Genomic DNA, 24,526 nt, shown 5'->3' on the forward strand with positions numbered 1-24,526 from the left:
ATATATATATAATTCTCTTTGCTTGTGCAGCAGGAAACTGTACCATAGTCCCTTCCAGTCTTATGTTCCTATATTTTTTACTTTGGGCTCATAATACTGGATACTTGCTGGACAATTACTTTTAGACCAATAAATAAACTTTGGGCCATATATTTCTTCTGATAATTTAAGCTTTATGCTGCAAAGGTCATGAAATTGCACTAAATAAGAGCCAATTTATGAGAGAGCCTGCTAATACAAAATGTATTTTCTAATTTACTCATGCATTTTAAAGTATCATTGGAAAATGTTAGGATGTTATAAAGGTAATATAAATTGTTTCCACTAGTTACCAATCAAAGGGATACAAATGAATTATTATTCATATACTGTTTCTGATTATTGAGGGTAAATATGATTTTTTTTTAAATAATACCAGAAGATACCAGATTTTTACTTTTTGTCCCCATTTTTTCAGCTGTATCCTGTGGTATTCCAGAATCTCCAGGGAATGGTTCAGTTACGGGTAATGAATTCTCTTTGGGCAGTAGAGTGATATATGAATGCAAGGAGGGCTTCAAGCTAGAATCTAGTCAACAAGCAACAGCAGTGTGTCAAGAAGATGGATTATGGAGTAACAAAGGGAGGCCACCTGTCTGTAAACGTAAGTGTGCATATATTTCTCAGGCATATTTCTCTTGAGTTAGCTCTGAGAAATTTTCTCTAGTGAATGTTAGCTTTCTGTACATGGAACTCATTTTTTTGGCCATTGTGGGATTCATTTTCATGCAGGAGTGAAACATTCTTTTAAATTAAGAGTAATGCAAAACAGCCTTAAAGCTCTCTTAACCAGCTATACAAAAATTTCTTCATGTGTGGTCGTCTATTGTACCTAGCTCTTTATCACCCTCCATGCAGAATCCCTAGTTGCAGAATGGTCTCTTAGGGACCACTCTCCCTACACTCTACAAGCATGAAGACCTGAGGCTGTTCTAATCACCACTAAGTCCAATTTTCAAGATTATATCAAGATCACAGAATAAAAAGATGACCTGAGGCCATTGTTGCATTGCTGAGGTTAATGCTAAACAAAGTTGTGTTCAGCTGAGAATCTCTCCCCTAATTTGGCAATAAGAACTGTGTGTTCAGAGTGTATACATGAGCTCACCTCTGTCAACAAATAAAAGTATTTTGGACATGCATTCACTGGAAGTAACTCTAGTAGACATAAGGCAAAGACCTATTATGTTTATTATTTCTTATATAACTTTTAAAAGAAATCTGACTTAAATGCCCAGAAATAATATGCACCTATCATCTTTGTGTTACCATTATTATGCCCAGTCCTTCTCCTGATATCTTTCAGTTACTATTGCCTGTCACAATTTATTTCAATATGGATTGTAAATTATTAAAAGCAGGGTCTGTTTCTTAAAATGTTTGTACAGCATCCAACCCAGTGGAGCCCTGATATTGATAGGGAATTGAAATACTATTAATAAATTACTGTCTAAGCTATGAATTTAATATGAGCTTTAGGCCCCTTTCCATGTTGCAAAAATAACACTGGAAAAATAATCAAGTAAATTGTTTTTATATATATAAAAACTCTCATTGATTAAACTGTTTTTAAAATTGTAATTGGTTTGCCCATGTAGGTGGAATACAACTAAAACATTCCTTTGCCTATGAGAGATGCTTCCTGTTTTTTTAACTTTCTTAAGTAAAAAAATGCTACTTGGACTTCATAGTCTTGAATGTATGCACTTGATTTACAAATTAACTCAGACATCCACAACTGAACAACATAGCCTTGAAAGACACAGGACTGATTTATTACAGCTCACCTAATGTACAGGAATCCTTAATAATGATAGAAGGGTAGCTGAGTAACCTCAATGATGTGATGGGCTTGAAAAGATTTTGACTGTAGTTCTGGATTATGGTTTATGAAAATAAAGCAACCAACATGTTGATTTCCACATAAGCCATCAAACAATGTTCTGCCAAGCACATTCAGTTTTCAATTGGACATGTAGAGGTGAGAAGCTGCATAAATTATATTATGTTACTTTGAATCAATTGTTTGCTCTAAAAAAAGTAGGAAATTTTGTGTTTTTATTGTAGTAGTGCATACAGTTTGAATAAATGTGAATGAAAAAATGGAGAGGTGAAAGTGGACGAAAACATTTTGACAAATAATTAGAAAGAATTAAGATAAGGAAATATTTTAGAGTGTTTCACAAAAAGACTTTGAACACTACTTGTCTCCTTCAGGTGACCAATCAACAGTTATCTTCTGTGTTTTTCAGCTCTAATAAAATAGATTTTTCCCAGCGACTACGTTCCAAGATAACTTTTTTGCCTTTTCAGCTTAGAGCTGCATTGTTTTTTTTTTACACTGGGTAAAATTCTCCAATTTTAGGATAAAATACTTAAAGCTTTTATATCAGGGATATTCAACCCCTGACTTGTGAGCCAGATTGACCTACAGAACTGTGACATCTGGCCCACCGGGCTCCCCATGGGTTCAAAACTTTGGCGGTGGGGGAGTGGTGGCAGCATTAATTGCCACTCCCCTACTCCCACATTTCCAAACCCATGAAAAGCCCAGTAGGCAAGATAGCATGGCCCTGCTAGATCACATGCATGAACTGGGACTGGGCACAAGGCATGATCAGGGCATGAAGGGCCTTATCTGGGTGGTGCAAATCTGGATCTAGGTGAATGGGGCCTGATTTGGGTGGTGCAAGGTAGGATCCAGGCTGAGGGCCCAATCTGGGCACAGCAAGGTGGTATCCTGATGCACTGGGCCTGATCCAGGTAGCGTGAAGTGGCATCTGGGAATTCAGGGCCCAATGTAGGCAGTGCAGGCACATGGGGTCTGATCTGGGCTCCAAACTTGCGGCTCTAGCACACGGACTGGCACCACATCACTCATCCAGGCTATAGGACTGAAAGGTTGAGCACAACTGATTTAGTTTGTGTTGTTGTCCTGAACATAGCTAGACTTTTCCAAAAATATTCTTTTTCTGGTGAATTTTTGGGAATTCTTCTAGGAGAATTGTTGCATGTGACCTAGGGCATAATAAATTAATGTTTATCTGTCAGATGATATTACAGAAAGAATAGAATATAGAGATATTTAGCCTTGTTTGTCTGAAGTCAGGATAAAGGTAGGCCAGGGGATCTTGAAGACTAAGTGGTTCAGAAAGGTATGCATTTTCATAGGCAACCATTTACTTTGTACAATGCTATGATTAGAAGAGTTTGATTGTACACATTATGCAGTTTGAAGCAGGTTTAGGGTATGTGTTTGTTCCTTGCAATATGGAAGTCAGGGTGGCTTTGTCAGCACATGCTCTTTCTCCCTCAGGCTAGGGAGCAGGGAAGAGACAAATGGGTTTATCACCAAAACCAGGGCATAAAGCTAAATAGGGCTCATATCTCTCTGACCTCAATGTCACAGAAGATGTCAAGCTGAAGGCAGGAAAGGGAAGTGGCTGAAGTTCAAAGTGCTGTGGCTTCCTCAGTTGATGGATGGACTTTGTGGAACCTACACAAACTGTCACAAATTATAGTAGCTTCCAGATTCTGGGAAGATACCTGGGAGCCATAACTGGCTGTTGATTTTCAGCACCTCTTTCTTTTCCTCTCCCAACTGATGCTGGGAGAAATTTGTGAGTGGGAAGCCATCCGTCTCTATTCATTCTCTTAGGCTCAGGAGATTATTCCCTTATGTGCAACATGAAAACTAATAGATTTGACTATTCTACATCAGTTTTCACATGAGTTTCTACACAAGGGTGTAGTAGCATTAACTTTAGAAGAGGTTGTGTACAGCATGATGGACAGCAGATGGACAGCATGGAGGTTGATCCTTTGTAGAGACAACTATAATAGCTAAACTGAGTCATAAAAATAGTTACTTGGGTGCACTTGAAAAGCATTGGATGAAACTGAAGGAACTGAAAAACTTTAAAGGGAGAGCCAAATAAAATTCTTATTGAGAAACTAAAGAGAGCTTGTCACGTTCTCCTGCATGTGTTTTGCATGTGGCATATAGACACATACAAAAAAGAAAAAATCCCTCTCCACTGTCTTCTTCAGGAGCCCATTGCAGTCAAGGATGATTGTCTTCCATGACTGGCTAGAGTTCCAGCCTGCAAGGTGCTAGGGACAGTGGCAACTCATAGGGGGTACACCCTCTGATTGGCTGCACTCACTGCTTAGGTGATGGGCAGGGGGGGCAGATGGGAGTGCCGGTGCCCCCCTTGCAAGTGCCGGCCAATTGCTGCAGCCATTCCCAGAAGTGGCTGCAGCCACTGCTGGAAGTGGCTGCAGTGATTGGGCATAGTGAAATCGGCCATGGGGACCTCCCCAGTCAACAGGATCAGCCATGGGGGACCCCCCTCCCGCACATGACCCCCCCCAATTAAGGGGGTATCAGTCACCCATGGAGCAGGAGGAGGGTGATCATGAGGGAGACCCATGTGCATGTGTGCACATGCAAACATACACCAGAAGCCTGGAGAGCAGCTCCCATAGGTAAGCCAGGGGAGAGGGGAATTGAGACCTCCACAGTGAGGGAGCAAGGGAGTTGGGCTGGAGTTCAGGCTGAGACTGCTGCCCAGCTCAGACAGTGCATGGGGCTTGGGGCCCAAGGCCAGAATTGGTGGCCAAAGGGCTCAGGCAGGGAATGGGATGGGGCCACGGGTAGCTCATCCAGCAGGGGGGAGGGGGGCGGGCTGTGCACACTACTGAAGGGGCATGGGAGCACATGGGGTGGGGGTGGGCTATATGTGTTAGAATAAGAAAAGAAAAAGAAAAACTAGAGGAGCAAAATAAACAGCAGACAGTAAGAGAATCATATGTGAAACTGGCCTGGAAAGTTATCACTACCAAAGCTCCCTGTGGTAGAGGACTGGCAAGAAAGGCACATTTGGAGTCATGAGCAAACTGTCTGTTGGTGTTTAAAGTACTGTGTTCAGAGAAAAAAGGTTCTATGTATGTACACTTCTTGAAAACAAACCAAATAGCACCCAGGAAGGAAACATCAGATTCCCAAAATACTGGCTAATAATTAAAATAAAAAGGTAATGTTACTATATGCATGTGTGTATACATATGTGTATAGTCTAGGTATGTGTGTTTACACAAAGAGACTCTTTGCATATAGAGACTCTGTGTGTGCATATAAATGTCATATTTTATATACTAATATTTATACAGAGTATTTCATCATTACTGAATTAAAATATCTCAAGATTTCTGAATATAACAATTTCATAATGTTTCTTTGTGATGGAATTCTAATTTTCAAGATTCTATTCTGATTCAGAACCTCTTTTTTCCTTTAAAAAAGTTGGAATTTCCAAGGGTATACATATTTGTGTTTTTTATCGGTTCTGCTTTTAGCCATAGATAGCAAAGTAATCAGGTCCTTTTACAAATACAGTTCCTGAGATGATTTAGCAGGGAGACCTGTGCTATAGCTGGTCTTAACAAACTTAGAAGAAATTTGATAGCAGACTGCAGAGAAAAGCTGAATCCAGCTCTTCTCATTTTCAGCTGTGATTTTCTAAAAGTACACACACTTTCTAATTTTTCTTTTCCTTGTAAATATTTATTATGGTATGATGGGGAGATGATGTTGTCCTCATGTGTGAATCCCAACAGTGGCCTTATTTGTGGATGGAAGGCTTCATAATACACAAGACCATCTTTTGAGATGTGGTCAAAATTACAACTAATTCTTGGAAGCACTCTACTAGAAATATGCTAGACTCTGTAGTGCAACTAACACATTACAGTTAAATTCAGGAAATAGAATAATTTTATACAAAATCTAAAAATATTGAAGCGGCTTTACGTAAGAAATTTAAATAAAAACATTGTCCTGGTGTCAAAAAGCTTCTGAGTTTATAAGTCTATATTTCTGAGTTCTCTGGAAATCAGAGAAGCAAAATCAAGGCCATTTTTTTCAGAACCAGTTGCCCATCCACTAAAAAAACATGTTTCTTCAAACTTAACCTGCTTGTAAAGTGCAGAAGAGTCTGAGAAAATCTGAGTAGAATCCTATTTTTGTGGTATCACTGCTGTGAGGATAAATAAACTTACTCTCTAGAGATAGAAGCATCTCAGATGTGATGAGTAGCAAACAGCACAGAAAGGTAAATGGTAAATAAATTAGTTCATTCTACCCCCAGGTTTACTGAAATGAAGGCTGAAAAAATGCAGGATGTTTTGTATAGTGTCTGTGATAATGTAATCCCTGAGGCAGATGTTGGAGGTTTGTTTCTTTTCATTTTAATTATTTACTTAAACTAGTTTTGGATCATTGAAATTCTGACTCATGCTGGTTACATAATGAAACAAGCAATGGTCACTGATACTAACATTTTTGATTTATTATGTGATACAACAATTAACACATATCTATAACACATAACTAACTTGCACCAGTTACCTTACATAGTAGAATGACATTGTGCAATACTGTGTGAGGCAGACACAGTAAATTTTGGACAGATCAAAGACTTGGAACACCTGAAATGGAACTTAAGACAATTTAGATGAGCCTCCAAAAAGGGACTCAGAAAACCCCTGCACAAACCTTGCACCAACAGCACAAAAACAATTAACACCTAATTTAATTTGGTACTTTTTCTATAGCCTGGAGCTTAGCCTGGTGCTTCCCCTTTGGGGAAGTGGATGACATGGGTTTTACCATACTAGGTTTCTTGGGTCATTACAGTACCTACAAACCTATTATAAAAAAGGAAGTGCAGTGCCACTGATACCAAGCAAATCTTAGTTCATAGGATCTTAGAAAAGTAGGGCTGGAAGGAATTGTCTCTGACTAAATCATCCCAGCCACATGTATGTCCAATCTGCTCTTGAACATGTCCAGGGGTGGATATTCCACACCTCTCTAAGTAGCCTGTTCCAATGCTTGACCACTCTCATAGTCAGAAAGTTCCTCCTATTCTCTAACCTAAATGTTCTCTACTGCAGCTTGAGGACATTGTTTCTAGTCCTGACCCCTACAACCACAGAAAAAGCCCATCTCAAACTTCTCTAAAATCATCATTCATCTATATGAAGTGATGCTCACTAAGCATCAAAACTAGCAGGTTAGGATACTCAAGGGAACCCACTCCTACCCCAAACCGGGAACAGAGCTTCTCCATGAGTACAAGGAAGGCTAGGGCCTCCAATGACACTCTTATGTGCCTGTACACTAATGCTAGGAGTTTGGGGAATAAACAGCAGAAACTACACAGAAACTGCTATGATCTCATAGGGATCACAGAGACCTGGTGGGACTCCTCCTATGACTGGACTATTGGTATAAATAGTTATACCCAGACAGGAGAGATCATGCCGAAAAAAGGGGCATGGGTGTAGCTCTCTATGTGAAGGAGAGGTACACATCCCTACAAGCTGAGATTGGCACCCAAGGAGGATGACTGGAGACCCGTTGGGTTAGAATACGAGGGGAACATAGTGAAGGGGATACGATAGTAGGAGTCTCCTACAGACCTCTAAACCAGGAACAAGTGCTTGACCAGGAATTCTCCAGGGAACTGGCTGAGCCTTCACATTCTCAGTCCATGGTTGTCATGGGAGACTTCAAATACCCGGTCATCGCATGGGATGAATGCTTGGCAAAATCCGATCAGTCACAAAGCTTCCTTTCATGTGTGGATGAGCTCTATCTGTCCCAAAAAGTTTATGGGCCAACAAGAGGCAAGGCACTGATGAACCTGGTACTGGCCAAGGGGGATGATTTAATCAATAACCTAAGAATCGAAGGGAAGCTGGGTGACAGTGACCACAAGTTGATCACTTTCACTATCCATTGCAAAGCTGGCAAGTCAGCCAGCAATGCAGTAGTCCTTGACTTTAAGAAAGATGACTTTCATAACCTCAGGAGGCTTGTTCTTAAGGTGCTGAGAGGCCATGATTTCACAGAGAGGGGAGTTCATGATGAGTGGTTGCTCCTTAAGGAAGCAATCCTAGAAGCACAAGGGAAGTCCATCCCCACCTGTAGGAAAGGTGGTAAAAAAGCTCAACAACCCCCTTGGCTCAACAAGAAACTCATGGATCTCCTATGTTTAAAAAGAGAGGCATATAACAGACGGAGAACAGGTAATAACTCCAAGGAGGAGTATACTGCATTGGTTCACACCTGCAGGGAGGAAACTAGAAAAGCCAAGGCTGCAACTGAACTCCGTCTGGCTGCATGAATTAAGGACAATAAAAAGTCTTTCTTCAGATATGTGGGGAGTTGAAAGAAAAACAAGGGCAAGATTGGACCCCTGCTAAACCAGCTGGGGCGGCTCACTACGGACACCCAGGAAAAATCCAAACTGCTTAATGATTACTTTGCATCAGTTTTTCATCAGCCCAAAGGGACCACCCTACCTAACATGATGCTGAATGACCAGGGTGATGATGGATGTATACCCACCATTGCCATGGATCTTGTGTAGGAGCATCTTGAGAGGCTCGACCTCCAGAAATGAGCTGGTCTGGATAGTTCCCACCCAAGAGTGCTAAAGGAACTGGATGACATCATAGCGCAGCCACTGGCAAGAATATTTGAGAACTCATGGTGCTCGGGTGAAGTACCTGAAGATTGGAAGAGGGCCAATGTGGTGCCCATCTTCAAGAAAGGGAGGAAAGAAGACCCAAGAAACTACAAGCCAATCAGTTTGACTTCAATCCATGGCAAGATGTTGGAAAAAATTATCAAAGAAACCATTCTTGACATGCTAACAGAAGGCAACGTTCTGAGGGATAGCCAGCATGGGTTTGCTGTGGGTAGGTCTTGCCAAGACTCCATTCTCAGACCTGTATTCTTTAATGTCTTCATAAAGGATCTGGACACTGGTGTCAAAAGCAGACTGGTGAAGTTCACACGACACCAAACTTTGGGGAAGAGTCTCCACATTTGAGGATAGGATGATGATCCAGACCGACCTCGACAGGCTTGCAAGGTGGGTGGATGAAAACCTGATGGCATTCAATATGGAGAAATGCAAGGTGCTCCATCCGGGAATAAAATCCCACATCACACTTACAGGCTCTGGAATGCTACACTTGGTATCACCATGACCAAAAGAGACTTGGGGGTCATGATTGACCACAAGATGAATATGAGCCACCAGTGCAATACCACAGCTGGCAAAGCAAACAAAACTCTGGCTTGCACCTACTGATGCATCTCGAGCAAGACCCAGGATGTCATCCTCCCACTGTACTCAGCCTTGGTGAGGCCACAGCTGGAGTACTGCATCCAAATCTGGGCTCCGCAATTTAGGAAGGCCATGGAGAAGCTTGAAAGAGTCCAGAGAAGAGCCACGTGCATGGTCAGAGAGCAAGAGAACAGGCCTTATGAAAAGAGGCTGTGAGCTATGGGACTTTTCAGCCTGGAGAAGCGCAAGCTTAGGGGTGACTTGGTGGCAGCCTATAAGTACAAAAGGGGTGTGTATCAGGATCTGGGGGTTCACCAGAGCACCCCAGAGTGTGGCAAGGTCTAATGGTCACAAACGCCGGCAAGACTGTTTTAGGCTAGACATAAGGAAAAACTTCTTTCCTGTCTGAGCCATGAGGCCTGGAACAAATTTCCCCAGAGGTGGTGCAAGCACCTACTCTGGACATTTTCAAGAAACACTTGGACATTTATCTCACTGGAATCCTTTGACCTGAGCTGACTTCCTGCCCCTTGGGCAGGGGGCTGGACCTGATGATGTTACAAGGTCCCTTCCAACACCAATGTCTATGAAATCTATGAAAATCTATTTGAAGACTCTCACCAGACTTCCCCTAAGTCTTGTCTTCTACAGATTAAATATTGCTAGTTGTTTCAGCCTTCCTTTTAAATCTTGTCTTACAGGTGCCTAATAATTTTTGTCACTGTCTACTGATCTCTTCCCAGTCTGTCTTCATCCTTCTTGAAGTATGGAGTCCAGAACTGGACATAGTACTCCAGGTGAGGCCTCACCGGTGGCAAACAGAGCAGAAAAATCACTTTGATCTGCAATAGAAACTCTCATTAGTACAACCTAGTATGCTGTTGGCCTTTTTTGCAACAAGAGCACACTGTTGACTCATATTTGGCTTCTGACTTGCTGTAACCCTCAGGTCCTTCTCTGTAGTACTGAAGTCCAGACAATTATTCACCAGTCTATTATGTTCATGCAATTAGTCTGTCCCAAGTGAAAGACTTTGCGTTTGCCCTTGTTGAATGTCAGCTGATTGATTGAAGACCATTTCTCCAGTCTATCCAGGTAATTCTGGAGCCTATCCCTGAGCTTAAAAGTAGCTTTCACTTTATCCAACTTGCTATCATCCAAAAATTAATGTACAATTAATCAAATCAGTCCTGAGGCCACTGCAACTGTTGGAGCATCTTAGAATCATCATTGGTGATTCTTCAGGCAAAGTGCCATGGTGACTCCCATCTCCTCTCCAGGTATGGATAGCCATTGGTTCATAGGAAGCTCATCTGTACTTTAATATGTCTTTAATATGTCTTGTTTTAACCTATCTTTTGATGGGACCTGATGATGTCCACACAACTTCCTCACTCAGGCTAGCCCAGATGGGGGTGCCAGTTTAGTTCCTGACAACCTGACCATCGAACAGGTTGTACTGGTTTACATGGTACCAGACATCACTGCAAGAGAGCAGCACAGGGGCGGTGAGGGGCGGGGTTGACCACTGGCTATCCAGAGGTCTCTGACCTTTCCACTTTCATGTCACTGATAGCATTTGGATTTCACACACATAGAAGGGATCGGCCACGTAAATCTGCCTGCAGTTGGGACAGAGACCTTTCATTTTGTAATGAAAACTCTGAACACACACATCCACTGCACTGTCATTAGGAGCCTTTAGCTTTCATTTTCTTATGACTTGGAATAAAATTAACTAGAAATAGTTATTTTTTATTAACTTTAGTCAGCTCAACTTTAAATTGCATCTGTCATCATGAAAATACAAATGCTGGTTCTTGCTGTGACAAGCTGAGAAAGAAATTATCAAATGATATCATACCCCATTACTTTGAAGGATATCATTTCTTCTACTCTTATACTGAATTTTTAGGAAACACAATCTTTATATTCTATTTTTTTTGTTACCTATTATGGAAAGTATTTCTAACACTTCTCCATAGTATCTGAGTACCTCACGGTCTTTAACATGTTTACCCATGCAATACCCCTGCGTAGTATGAAAGTGTTCTTATCCCTGTTTTATCGATTGTGATTTGACACTTGGATAATCTGAAGTCTTAGGTTTTAAAGGGCACTTTTATATATGCTTCGAAGTGTTCTGATTAGAATGCATTGGAGCAGACTTGATTATTCAAGTCTGTTGTAGCATTCTAATTAGAACACTCCAGCATGCTGCAGCATCTCACATATTCAGCATCCCACATTTCAAAATAGTGGTGGGGGTGCTTTAACTAAATCTCTTTGAAAGAGCTTTAGTTAGAGAACCCTCACCACCATTTTGAAAGGTGGGACACTGAATACACAACTTGCTGCAAGCATTTAATTAGAGCTCACAAGAACCACTCCAATGTAAACACCCTCACCCCAGAGCACATGTAAAGGTACCCAATATGGTGATGTTGCATGATTTCAGAGGAATCATAAGAATCCACAGCACTAATTCAGGTGCATAATCTCTCTGTACAGAATATAGGTAGAGTTAGGCACCTTGGAGTTGGATCCACATTAGGCTTTCTGCTTAGCAATGAGTCTCCTGAAGCTAGCCATCATACTGAGGGGTAGCTGGATCACCTCAGGCTGTCTGAGTAGATTAGACTACTGTATGAAAGATGGTGGAGGGAGTAAGGGAGTGCCTGTCACCCCTTCCTTTTTTAATGGAAGTGACCGTGGTTGCTGTGTTTCATGGAAATCTCACAACTGTCATGGCATGTTAGATATGTTCTGACCATGTTCTGAGCATGCCTCAAGGATCAAAATCCTCCAATGACTTATGCAAGAATGTTTAGTTTGAGGGTCCCAGTCAAACTTGAGCATGAGACAGAGGGTGCAGACAGAAGTGCAGCTCCTTGCTAGGACTGAGAACACCTTGCAGGAACTGTTCTGAGTTACAACAATCCCCCAGAACAAACAGAAGTTCACTGTTGGTTTCAGGGGGGAGGGGAATCTACCTGCTGGATGGGAGCCTGCAGCAGGTTTCCCCTAGCAGCAGCCTTTCTCTCTGTGAGGCTGCAAAGTATTCAGAATGGGAAAGCCCCGGTGCACCAGATGCAGTAGGAGGGGCAGCGGCCAAAACTTCCAGCCCAAACAGGCAAAGACGCCTCCAACCTGCCAGGTGAGGTGCCGGATCAAACTCAAAACACTGCACTCGCATACCCTCTGCCCGTGTCCCGTATACCCCTGGGGGTATGTGTACCACAGGTTAAGAAACACTAACCTGGAGTGTCAATATTTCAAGTTATGTCACTGCAAGTGACTTACCTAAGGGGATGATAGGAGGAAGCCCTTTGCAGAGCACATAATTTCATCCTGGTCTTCTGAGTCATAAGCTAAATCTTAACCACTAAGTCATTCTTCCACTCTTTTTGATAACTAATATCTCTACTGACTCTTAAACAGTTTTGCTTCAGGGTACTTATCGTCCATGACAGCTTTCCACCAGCTCAGTGTATTTTAACAAGTAATCACCACTGATGCAGGCTCCCCAGGTTTTCTCTTATTATGAAAGCAGAAGCTCATAAAAAGTGAAAATACCTTTGAAAACATGTTACTGTGTTACTTAATGAAGTCTCAGGTATAGAGATTGCAGGCAGCGGAAAAGATAATTACACAGGCTTGACAGTTGAGTTTACTTTTCAAAACAAAAAGAAAAATGGTAATATTAAGCACTGATTAGAGATATTGCATAGTGATGATATTTTATGAACTCTTAATAGATCTGTCTGGATTTATTTATTTGTTGTTTTGTTTTACTGAAACATGGCAGTTCTAAGTTTGATGAGTTAGTGTAAAGAAATTACCCCAACCTTCCCATGACAGGTAAATTTACTAAAATAATTCACATTCAAAATGAAGAGCAATTAGATTAACACTTGGTGTACAATAATTATAAAGTACGGTTTTCTGACAAAGAAATTAGAGGTTTACAATCCAAATGAACAGTTAGTAAAATTCAAAGAATTTAAAGTTCACTTCAAAATTTTATTTATATATCTCTTTTTCTTTAGTTTTCACAATTCCAGAATTAGGTGTTCTACAGCTTTTTATTCTTTATTTGGATGATATATCTGCTGTACTAGAGCTATATTGCATATTCATGTTGAAACATTTAATAGCTCAGTATGTTATATTCCTTAACACAAAATATTGGCCCTTTGGACTCAAACAGACTTAATACAGCCATTGAAAGGAAGCATTTTTTGGTTCATAGGATTGATCTCATTATTGATTCCATTGTGTTTCCTTAGCTTTCAAAATGTTCATCTAAAATTTATTTCAACAATCAGTTTATGTTGATCTAATGTTCAATTATGTTGAAGCTGATTAATGTGTTTCACAAATACAATATTCATACAAATATAATTGGGCAGTAGACTCACATATACAGTTATTACACTCCCTTTCCTGCACCTCATTTCCTTATCTTTAGTCTACTTAAGTGCAGGCCAGTGTTATGTCCTTCTAGGGCTTTCCAGGTAGCACCTGTAAGGTTAAACTAAGTGTCATTGCATTTAAAACCTGATTGCAATCTTATTAAAAGCTCTTGGTCCCTGTCACAGAGGGATATTATCTCAGAAGAATATAGTATAGAAATAGTCACATTTAATAGACTATCATATTTTCTAATATACAGAATACTCTGGAATATAATATGTATTTTGTTTCTGAAAGGCAGAATGAATTTTAAAATGATTTTTACAAAGTTATGGCCCCATAAAACAGAGACAGAGTCTAATCTTCAGCAGACTTACCCTCCCTTTCTTGGTTAACTAAAGATTAACCCATAGCTGCTACTGAAGACTGGTTTCTATGGGTAGATCTATGATTTTAGAAAGAACTAAAGAGTCTCAAAGGGTGTGAAATAGGAGGACAAAAACCAGGAGCAGTAAGGAGACAGAAAAATTGCCCTAAGAAAGGTTATCTTGATTAGTGAAACATCAATACCATTAAAAAGGAGAGACAATCAGGAACGCCTGTGGAGTGAAGAACAATGAGCCATTAAGTCAACTGACTCCTTCACCTGCCTGAATGCAACAACTGCTGTACTGTGAAGCAAAAATCAAAGCAGATTCTGCACTTAATACAATCACCCCAATGTGCTGATTTTGGCAGGGGAGATGCATATTGTACGTGAGAAAAAGTGGTATTCAGATGTATTGTTTAAATACTTTTTATATAGGTTCTGCATGGCAAGACTAGCCCTGAATAACTTCCATTAAGTGTGTGCATTTACACGTGCATTTACTCCAGCCTATATTTATTGTGCAGTAAGATACTGCATAGTAAGTAATTTTGGTTAGGTGTCTATCCGTGCAGAGAGTAGGCAGTAAATGGCAGCTTCTTCCTGTGCTCAGGAGGAGTGTGGGAAGTGCAGAGGCAGCATGCAACAGCTTTGCTGTGTCTACCCTGCCTCCCTGTGCTGTGGCTGTCCTAGCCTCAGGCTGTGGCAGCAACAAGTAGCATTCTGGGATCCTGCTGGCTACTGCAATCAACTTGTTGGCCCACTGTGCTGACTGGCAACTAACATCTTGCTCTGCCTAGCTCCCCCACACCCAGCCACCTCCTGCCTACCTCCCAGTGCCCTCCCAGGGTCACTGCACACCTGCCAGCACCAGGGATGCTGACGAAGGCCTCCAGCCCTACTGCTTCTGGGCCCACCACTCCAGCCAGCACTGGTGGCAGCACCTTGTCCAGCAGAAGTGGAACAACAAGCTGTGTGGATGCCTTTGGGCTCACCTGGGCCACCGTTGGGGACCTGCTCAACCAGCTCCAGCCCCACCTGGAGCACCAGGACACTGGCACATGCCAGGCCCTTCCTGCCAACATCCACCTGGCCTTGGTGTTGCTGAAGCTGGCCACACCTACCTGCCTCCTGTATGTGGGCCACCTGTTTGGTGTGGGCAAGGCCACTGCCAGGGGGGCCATCCTGGAGGTAAGCAGCACCCTCCAGGATGTTCTGGAAGACATTGTCCTCTGTGTCCATGACCCCCAGGCAGTGGTCCAGGGTTCTCTGACCGGGGTTCCTCCAGTGCATCAGGGCCCTGGACAAGAACAACATACTAGTCACCTGCCCACCCTACAGAGACCACTCTTATTATAGCCACAGGGGACTCCACTCCATGGTCCTGCAGGCTGTCATAGACCACTGGAGCATGCTCATGCACATGAGCTCTGGCTGGGCAGGCAGTGCACATGACATCCAAGTCTTCAGGAACTCCATCATGGCAGGACTTATGGAGAGCAGGCACTTCATGCCAGGGCTGCTAGACCTGCAGCTGGGCACCATGGCCATCTCACCGCTGCTCATCAGGGGTCCTGCCTACCTGGCTGATGAGGCCCTACACCAGCCACGTGGACCCCCACCAGGTCCACTTTAACCAGTGCCTGGGTTGGACCCTTGCCTTGGTCAAATGTGCCTTTGGCTGCCTCAAGGACTGCTGGTGCTCCCTCACTTTCTGCTTCAAGGTGGCCAAGGAGAACTTTCCCAAGTCATTGTCACAGCCTGTGTGATGTATAACATCTGCAAGGTTTGGGGAGAGCTGTTCCATGAAGTCTGAGCAGAGGAGGCATGGAACGCCAAAGAGGCCTGACAGTGGGAGCACCAACTGCAGCAGCTATGGCAAATCCTTCCCACAGAGGCCCCAGGACAGTTGCGCACCCACCTGCGGGGGCCAGGACACTGGGTGTGGGAGGCTATAGTGGACCACCTTCTGCAGCACTCCCCATTCTACTCCTTCTGCCCACTGCCCACAGACCCCCTATACTCTGCCCACCCCCAGCACCACTTCCATGCCAGACACATGTCCAAAGAAACCTTTATTCCTCTCACAGCACACATCCCTCTATCCCTCCCTTCTCAACACACAGCATCCCATCCCCACTCCCCAACAAATAGAGCACCACCCTCCCTACCCACCGACAATAGAAAACCCTCTTCCCAGTGTGAAAACTATTTCCAAAATCTGTGTTTTAATGTCCTGGAGTGGAGGGGGGATGAAATGGAGATACACAGGGGGCAGAGCCCAGGGGCAGGCAGCCAGCACCCAGACTCAGGCTGTTCCCCTGTGGGTACACACAGCACAGTGCATGCAGCAGGCAGCAGGCTTGTCAAGGGGTGACAGTGCCCAGTGCTCCTCTGGGGCAGGAAGCTCCCCCACTGGCTGGCAGAGTCCAGGCCCAGCACAGGGGCAGTGGGTGGTCTGTTGCAGGGTAGTGGGTGACTTTCAGGGATCCTGTGGGGCTAGGGATGGGGGTTGGGCAGTGACAGGCCACCATGACAAGAATACCATGCTCAGGATGGTATCCAGGGTTCAACGGTCATCATCTGGGCCTCCACGGCCCTATTTTGGTCCTACAGGACCTGGAGCTGCTCTGGCTCCAGGGCCAGGATGTCAGCCTGGAATGCCTCCTCTCAGGCAATGTCCTCCACCTGCCACCTCTCCTGGTGGGCCAGGTCCTCTTTCCACTACATCTTTTCCCAGGCCAAGTCATCTTTCTGGCAGGCCTAATCGGTCTCCTCCCATTCCTTGGCCACCACCACCAACTGCTGGAGGAGGAAGGTCTCATCCTGCATTCACCTCTGGAGCAGTTGGCACATGGCTTCAGACCCCACTCTCCCCTTGCCCATAGGGCTACCACTCTGCTGTGCTGCCACCCAGCCCATGGGGGGTACGGGACTCCCAGACAATTGGGATGAGGAGATGGCTGTGCCTCCACCCTCTTCTCACGGGGACTCTCTGGGGAGGTGCCCTGGGGCCAGCCCCTCACTACACCTCTGCTGTGCCCCAAGCATGCCCCTGCTGTTTGCCATGGTTGGTGCCCTGGGTGGTGTTGATGAGCTGTTTGTGCAGGCTGAGGGGTGCCCAACCACTACACCCTGCTGCTGCTGGTCTTCCTGGTGCCCCAGGTGTACCTGAACTCCTGGTTTGGGACCCTAAGCTATAATGCCATGGGAGGCAAGCTCAGGCTGCTCTGCAACTTCTCGTGTCACCAGGAGGGCTACCTGTGGCAGCACTACTTGTTCCTGCTCCCTGCTGCAGGGACACACAAGGAACTGGCAGCTGAATGGCAGAGGCTATGCGCCACAGCTGCTGCAGGCAAAGGTCAGGTTGCTGCAGGTGAGAAGAAGGCAGGTGGCCCTGGCCCTGCTGCCCAAAGCAGCCTGCTGGCAGCCCTGAGATGCTGGTAGTCTGGCCAGGGGCTGCAGGAGCCTGCAGCAACTCTTGTGCACCCACCTCCGAGACAGAAGTGCTCTGGCAGCTGCAAGGCTATGCAGGGCTATACAGGAAAAAAGGGCTTCAAGAAGGCAATCACAGCGCAGCTGTGGCCTGCTCAGGGCGACACACAGGGCTTACAGTGCCCTCAAACTGCCTGTGATGTATGCCCTGGAGCACAACATGGTTGCAGGTTTTTATCGCCTGCAGGCAGGTATTGCCAGTGCAGCAGCCCAGCCCTGGAGCAGAAAAGGCTCCCAGCCAGGAGCCCTAGGGCTGCTGTCAGACTGGCCCCCTAGTGGCTGGGCAGACTCAGCGGCAAATTTGCTGCTGGGTTGCATCTATATGTGCATTAATGTGCCATTACTACTTGTGCTTAAATTTGCTATCTGTATTTGTGAGTAGCAAATTTTATCACAATTAGGGATTTTTACTGTGCAGTAAGTGCACCTGTGTGTAGATGTACAATGTCTTGTGTAGATGTGCCCACTTAGTAAAATCCTTATGCCACTGAAATCAATGCAAAATTAATATTGGCCAAGATTTCACATTCAGTTTCTCTCTTCTATGTCAACAGTGGATATTCATGGAATAAAATACCATTTTTCACATCTTCAAATCTAACTTTTCATCAGGATACTTGAACTTATTTTGGGTTAGCATACACATATTATATACAGTGTTCCCTGTCAGGAAGTCTCTAGATAACTTGCAAGTTAGCAAAAAAATAAATTTAAAAACAAAAATAAAAAATACCTTTAGTCTGTGAATTATTTCAGAGCTCAGGCACATTTATGTAGTCTCATTCTTCTATTTTTGTAGTCTGGTGAAAGCATACCTCTGTCCAATACATAGCTAAGGTTTGGTGATATCATAACAAAAACATTGGCTATTTATTATTTTCTATGGTCCCTTCTTCACAGGCCACCATGTTGTTGCTGTATATTACTTTGGGTCACATATGAGTTTTATAAAGCCTTTTAATAACTGAACTCTTTCTCTTCTTTTCCTTAGTAATTTGAAAGTTTGCTAATAACAATCAAACTTTCAACAAACATAGCCCACATAGGCAATAAAAGCTTTCCTCCCAGTTCTGCTTCTTAGTTCATCAAATGTGCAGAAGTGGAACATACCTTAGCTTTACTATGGACTTTAGTAATGGATAAAGTCTGAATAACACTTATGTATGTTTTGTATGTCTTGAATAGCAAGTTTACAGATCTTAAATCCCAGGCTTGATGGCAGCCACGTGTCCCTTCCTTTTTGTCTTCTGTTCTCCTGCTGACATCTGCATGACAGATTCTATATACAAGTAACTCCCACCCAGTGTTTTGATTAGTTGTACCCTTAAAGTGAACATGTGAATGGTGATTTACACAATGATTTTAAATTGTCACTAGCTACCATTCTTCTTGTTCTTTGGCACTTTCAGCTCTCCCCCTCTGTCTCTTCCACACATGTGTAGAAACAGAAAAAAATGCAGAAAACTGTTTGGAAGCTACAGAACCAAATTGATATGGCGGTGCAGGGACATAAAGTTAGCATATCCATACATCTAATTTTGTTTCTCTTTCAGATTAGATATATGCATTAGCTTTCTGTTCCTTCTGTGACTTAACATGTAAGAATCTAGATTTTCAAACCATCCAAAGTGTTTTTTTCTTTCCCATCTTGTATCTGTAGGTGCACTTTCAAAATTGTTTGAGAATTGAGAAAGTATAGATGAATAAACCCTTGTTGTCCAATTTCAAAATATATTATTTTCCTAATCCAAATGGTTTTTAGGGCTGTCTCCTGATATTTCCTTGTCTAAAGATAATATGCAAGAACTCTCTGATGTAAGTTTTTTTGGGGAACTATATTAAGTTTCTTTGAGGTCATAACCCAGGGGTTAGGTGTATATGTGCAGTCATGTGTTTTAAACAACATTGATACCTTTTTTCATATCAAAATGATAATATGCACCTTAAGTCCTTTTCTCAGCAGCAAAAAACCCCCTCATATTATGAAATACATTGAGAGCACCAGAACCTACTCCAGCTTTCAGACAATTAGTATTTACTTTTCTTATAAATACTCTAGAAAAATGTCTATTATAGCCTCTCTTTAAAAATGGAAAGAAATGGAAAGTGAAATATACCCCTTTGCATCAATAATAGAAAATTGAGTGCACTACTAGACATGATAACTACAAGATACCGAAATCTTAAATTAATGTAAGATCCAACGTGAATCAATGAGAAATATAATATTGCATTGTCTTCTAGAACACAGAAGAGTTTACTATGAGGAATAAATTGTTCCAGCTTTAGCAATTTATCATGAAAAAAATCAATTAAAAAAATTAAAATACAGTAAAATAATTTATTTTAAAACTGACAAATCCCTGCTATCTTTCTTCAATATTGTATGAATAAATTGCAATGCCTTCTTTCACTATTACATTGGGGCATTTTATTTGTTGTCTATGAAATCTAATAGATAGGCTAGGAATCATTTTGTTCCATTATAATTTTTAAACTTCAAATGCTTCCATTAGCACTGTATTTACTCAAATGTAAGATGACCCTGAATTTCAGACATGTCCGCCCTCCAGCCAATAATTAGATTTTATATAAGGAAAATGTATGAATTTGTTATACATTTTCAGGTATAAAATCTAATTTCACAGCTTTGTCTTGAATTTGTCCCCTTCCAATTGTTACAGCAGGGAAAATAGTGGATGGGGGGGGAGTGACCCCCTGCTCTCTGCTCCCCTGACTTCTTCCCTCTGCAATTCCTTCCCCCTTATTGTCAGACCCTGCCTGGGCTCTGTTCTGTCCCTGAGCATGTGGAAGAAAGAGGCAAATCTGAAACACAAGGGACCAAAAACCACTGATTGGAAGTAAACATACCAACAGTAATTTGGAAATAGACAAATTACTATGGATACCTATAGACTTAGTTTATCCAAAATTGATACATTTAACTTGGTATGTGTGGGTGCATCTACATGTGTAATAATGCAACACAATAAACTCCAGAGCAGTTTTAGCTGGAGTAACTACTCCTGGGTTCAGTGTCTACACATGCACTTGGGATAGCAGCAATTTGAGCAAGGGCAGAGCAGCCCTCCAGCTGGCTGAGCTGATCACACACCTGGTCACTGTCTACACATTTCAATGAAGTAAAGTACTCTGCCATAAGATAGTACTGTCCCCAGCAGTAATATCCTACATTAGAGTTTATTAGTTTATTGCTCCGTAATACCAGCACATATGTAGACCATGATATTTTACTGCAGAGTTAATTAGTCTACTCCACAGTAAAGTGCATGTATAGATGTGCTTTGTGTGTACTCTAGATACGCCCCCAAAGGATCCATGTGCTAACTAGCCCCTCACTCACAACTGGAACTGGGTGTTCTTGTCTTGAGTCCTGGGTCCCTCCAAAAATTTATATGCAGACGAGGGGTGTGAGGCCATCTGGTCTGGCTCCACCTCATGGAGGGTGGAGCCACACCGATGATCCAATGTAGTTTACCATGAATTGAAAAAGAGACAGTATTGAAAGGAATGAGTGAAATAAGCACTGCATTTTTTTTTAGGGACATACACATACACACACAAGGTTCCCATCAGTATGTTTGCCCAATATGGGCCAGGTGTTTTACAAACAAATATAAGACATAGTGCTTTCCCCCATTCTGACTGGGGAAAAACCTTGTCTTATATTTGAGTAAGTAAGGTACTTCTCATATTTGCATATATTCTTTTATTATACTAGAAGTAGAGGACTAATCTCATGTCTGGCTTCTCTGCACTGTACATAGAACCTACCTGAGCTCCCAATGTATTTCATAGTAAGTATGTACTGAATCTCTTCATTATCAAGAAATATCTGAGGTATATTCAAGAGGCTCAGAGATAATCTTCCAGTAACTGGATTCACCAAAGCATAGTACACTAGTGATATTCACTTCCAGATGCTCCCTTCTCAGCAACAGAATCATAGAAAATTGGGGTTGGAAGGCATCTCAGAAGGTCATATAGTCCAACCTTATGCTTATATCAGGAACATCCCCAACTAGATCATCCCAGCCAAGGATTTGTCTACCCAGGTCTTAAAAACCTCCAAACATGGAGATTCCACAACATCTCTAGGTAACCTGTTCCAGTGCTTTACTACTCTAGTGAGACAACTTTTACTCCTAGTGAGACAACTTTTTCTAATATCTAACCTAAACTTCCTTTTCTGCAACTTGAGACCACTTTTTCTTCTGGCAATTAGAGACTTTGGCCATTCGTGGCAGAGTCCACCCCCCATTCAGTGAGGTGCAGTGAGGGAGAGCGGAGATCTCCCCACCCACATAGCTGTTGCCCCACGGTGCATGTGCAGTGCAGCTTGCAAGGGTGCCACGCACTGCCCGGGAGATGAACTGGCTCCATGTGTAAGGTGGAGCTCCCATTTCAATTCCCCAGCTCTGATCATTCCTCCAGCTCTTCCCAGGGGGCATGACCCCCAGATCTGCACGGTGTTTCAGCAGGCTGCTGCTGCTGGCTGGGGAAATAATCCAGAGCTGTCACCATCAGAAGCTGGCAGAGGCAGCCTGCTGTTGTCCCACATCATCCCGGGGACTGTGGCCGCAGGAAGAACTAGCATAAAGGTTAGGGAGCTAGGGAATTGAACTGGGACTTAGGGACTGTTCAGGTCCCTGAACATTCCCCCAGCTCCCAGTTCAATTCTTCAGCTCCCTGTTCAATTCCCCAGGCCCTGGTTCCATTTCTCAGCTCTTGGTTCAATTATCTTGGGAGCTGGACTGACTTTACATGTCAGCCAGAATGTAGCACCGCTCAACCCCAGTGGCCCCAGCTCTCAGACAGCGTATGGTGCCTTGCCAAGCCACGCTATACCCATGCCATGGGGTGGGTGCCAGGTGGGGGCTGATTCCCACTGCCCTACACTGCATCGGGGGGGCTCTGCCATGAGCACCAAGAGGCCCCAATCGCTGCTCCTGCAGCCAGTGTCTGTGTGTGGGGGGGTTGTTTTTTTTTTAAAGTTCTGGGACTAGGTTGGGGCCAGGTAGGGGCTAGGCTGGGCAGGGAAGCCATGGGAGTTTCTCCCATGGCTTCTCCTGCCCAGGGAGAGGCAGGCATAGCTGGAGGAGCCATGGGAGAACCCGCAGTGACCCAGCTGTGCCTGCCTCTCCCTGGCTGATCTGAATCACCAAAACTTCCGAATTAGCGACTAATCTTCTGAACCTGATTCAGTTTCATAGTTTCATAGTTTCTAGGGTTGGAAGGGACCTGAGCAGATCATCTAGTCCGACCCCCTGCCATGGCAGGAAGAGCACTGGGGTCAAATGACCCCAATAAGGTGGTCATCCAACCTCCTCTTAAAAACCCCCAGGGTGGGAGCCTGCACCACCTCACTTGGAAGCTGGTTCCAGACCCTAGCCGCCCTGACCGTGAAGTAGCGCCTCCTGATGTCCAACTTAAACCTTCCCTCCGCCAGCTTGTGACCATTGTTCCTGGTCACTCCTTGCGGCGCTCGGGGGAACAGGGACTCCCCCAGCGCCTGCTGATCCCCCCTAACCAGTTTATAACAGGCCACAAGATCCCCCCTCAGCCTTCTCTTTTGAAGGCTGAACAGGTTCAGGTCCCGCAACCTTTCCTCATAGGACCTACCCTGCTGTCCCTTGATCATACGAGTGGCCCTCCTCTGGACCCTCTCCATGCTGTCCACATCCCTCTTAAAGTGCGGCGCCCAGAACTGGACGCAGTACTCCAGCTGCGGCCTGACCAGTGCCGCATAGAGGGGGAGGATCACCTCCTTGGACCTGCTCGAGATGCATCTGTGGATGCACGACAAGGTGCAGTTGGCCTTCCTAGCCGCCTCCCCACATTGCCGACTCATGTTCATCCTGGAGTCAATAATGACTCCCAGATCCTTTTCCACCTCCGTGCTGACAAGAGGGGAGTTCCCCAGCCTGTATGTATGGTGCCGATTGTTCCTCCCCAGGTGCATCACCTTACACTTGTCCGTGTTAAACCCCATCCTGTTCTCCTCCGCCCATCCTTGTAACCTGTCTAGGTCCAACTGTAGCCAGTCCAACTGAATCAATTCAGGGCAGTGATCCAAATCTCTCAATCAAATCACTTTGAATCAGCCCAATCCAAATTGAATACTTCCCTATTTGCACAGGCCTACTAATCACCTTCTTTTCCTCCAAGTGCTTAGAAAGGGATTCCTTGAGGACCTGTTCCATGATTTTTCCAGGGACTGAGGTGAAGCTGACCGGTCTGTAGCTTCCTGGATCCTTCTTCTTCCCTTTCTTAAAAATGGTCACTATACTTGCCCTTTTACAATCATCCAGGAGCTCTACTAATCACCACAAGTTTTCAAAGATAAACACCAGCGGCTCTGACAACACGTTGGCCAACTCCCTCAGCACCCTCATGTCTGGCCCCATGGACTTGTACACATCCAACTTTTCTAAATAGTCCCTAACATGTTCTTTCACCACTGTTGGCTGCTCACTGCTTCTCCAGGCTGTGTTGCTAGGTGCAGTAGTCTGGGAGCTGACCTCACCCTTGAAGACTGAAGTGAAAAAGGCATCGAGTACTTCAGTCTTTTCCACATCATCTGTCACTAGGCTGCCTCCCCCTTTCAGTAAGGGACCCACACTTTCTCTGATCTTCCTCTTGTTGCTGACATATTTGTAGAAACCCTTCTTGTTGCCCTTCATGTCCCTTGCTAGCTGGAACTCCAGTTGCGCTTTGGCCTTCTTGATTTCATTTGTGCATACCGAGCAGTACTCTTATACTCCTCCCTAGTTGTTTGTCCAACTTTCCACTTCTTGTAGGCTTCCTTTTTGTGTTTTAGCTCACTGAAGAGTTCCCTGCTAAGCCAAGCTGGTCTTCTGCCATACTTGCTAGTCTTCCTGCACATCAGGATGGATTATCCCTGCACCTTCAGTAAAGTTTCTTTAAAATACAATGCCCCCTCAGACCTGCCTCCCAAGGAATCCTGTCCATCAGTTCCCTCAGTGAGTCAAAGTGTGTTTTTCTGGGTTTTCTTTCCTTTCCTTAGCACCCTGAATTCAATCAT

The 24,526-nt window shown here is 43.8% G+C and overlaps 1 protein-coding gene and 1 long non-coding RNA gene across 2 annotated transcripts in view; one reads left to right on the forward strand and one right to left on the reverse strand.

The window, feature by feature from the left end:
* The window catches only part of CSMD1 (CUB and Sushi multiple domains 1), a 2,474,714-nt gene that overhangs the window by 2,287,844 nt on the left and 162,344 nt on the right, over positions 1–24,526 (forward strand). The window contains exon 53 of the mRNA XM_019520340.1: positions 458–643. Within this exon, the coding sequence (XP_019375885.1) occupies positions 458–643 (186 nt within the window). The remainder of the gene's footprint in view (positions 1–457; positions 644–24,526) is intronic.
* Positions 6,895–23,778, reverse strand: LOC109300016. The gene is made up of 3 exons (XR_002098094.1): positions 23,766–23,778; positions 7,585–7,587; positions 6,895–7,057 (listed from the first exon to the last, which is right to left on the reverse strand). It is a non-coding gene; the product is annotated as an uncharacterized LOC109300016 (long non-coding RNA).

The sequence above is a fragment of the Gavialis gangeticus genome, unplaced genomic scaffold, assembly GCF_001723915.1.
Source record: "Gavialis gangeticus isolate Ggan-Ray unplaced genomic scaffold, GavGan_comp1, whole genome shotgun sequence".
NCBI classification, from domain to species: domain Eukaryota; kingdom Metazoa; phylum Chordata; order Crocodylia; family Gavialidae; genus Gavialis; species Gavialis gangeticus.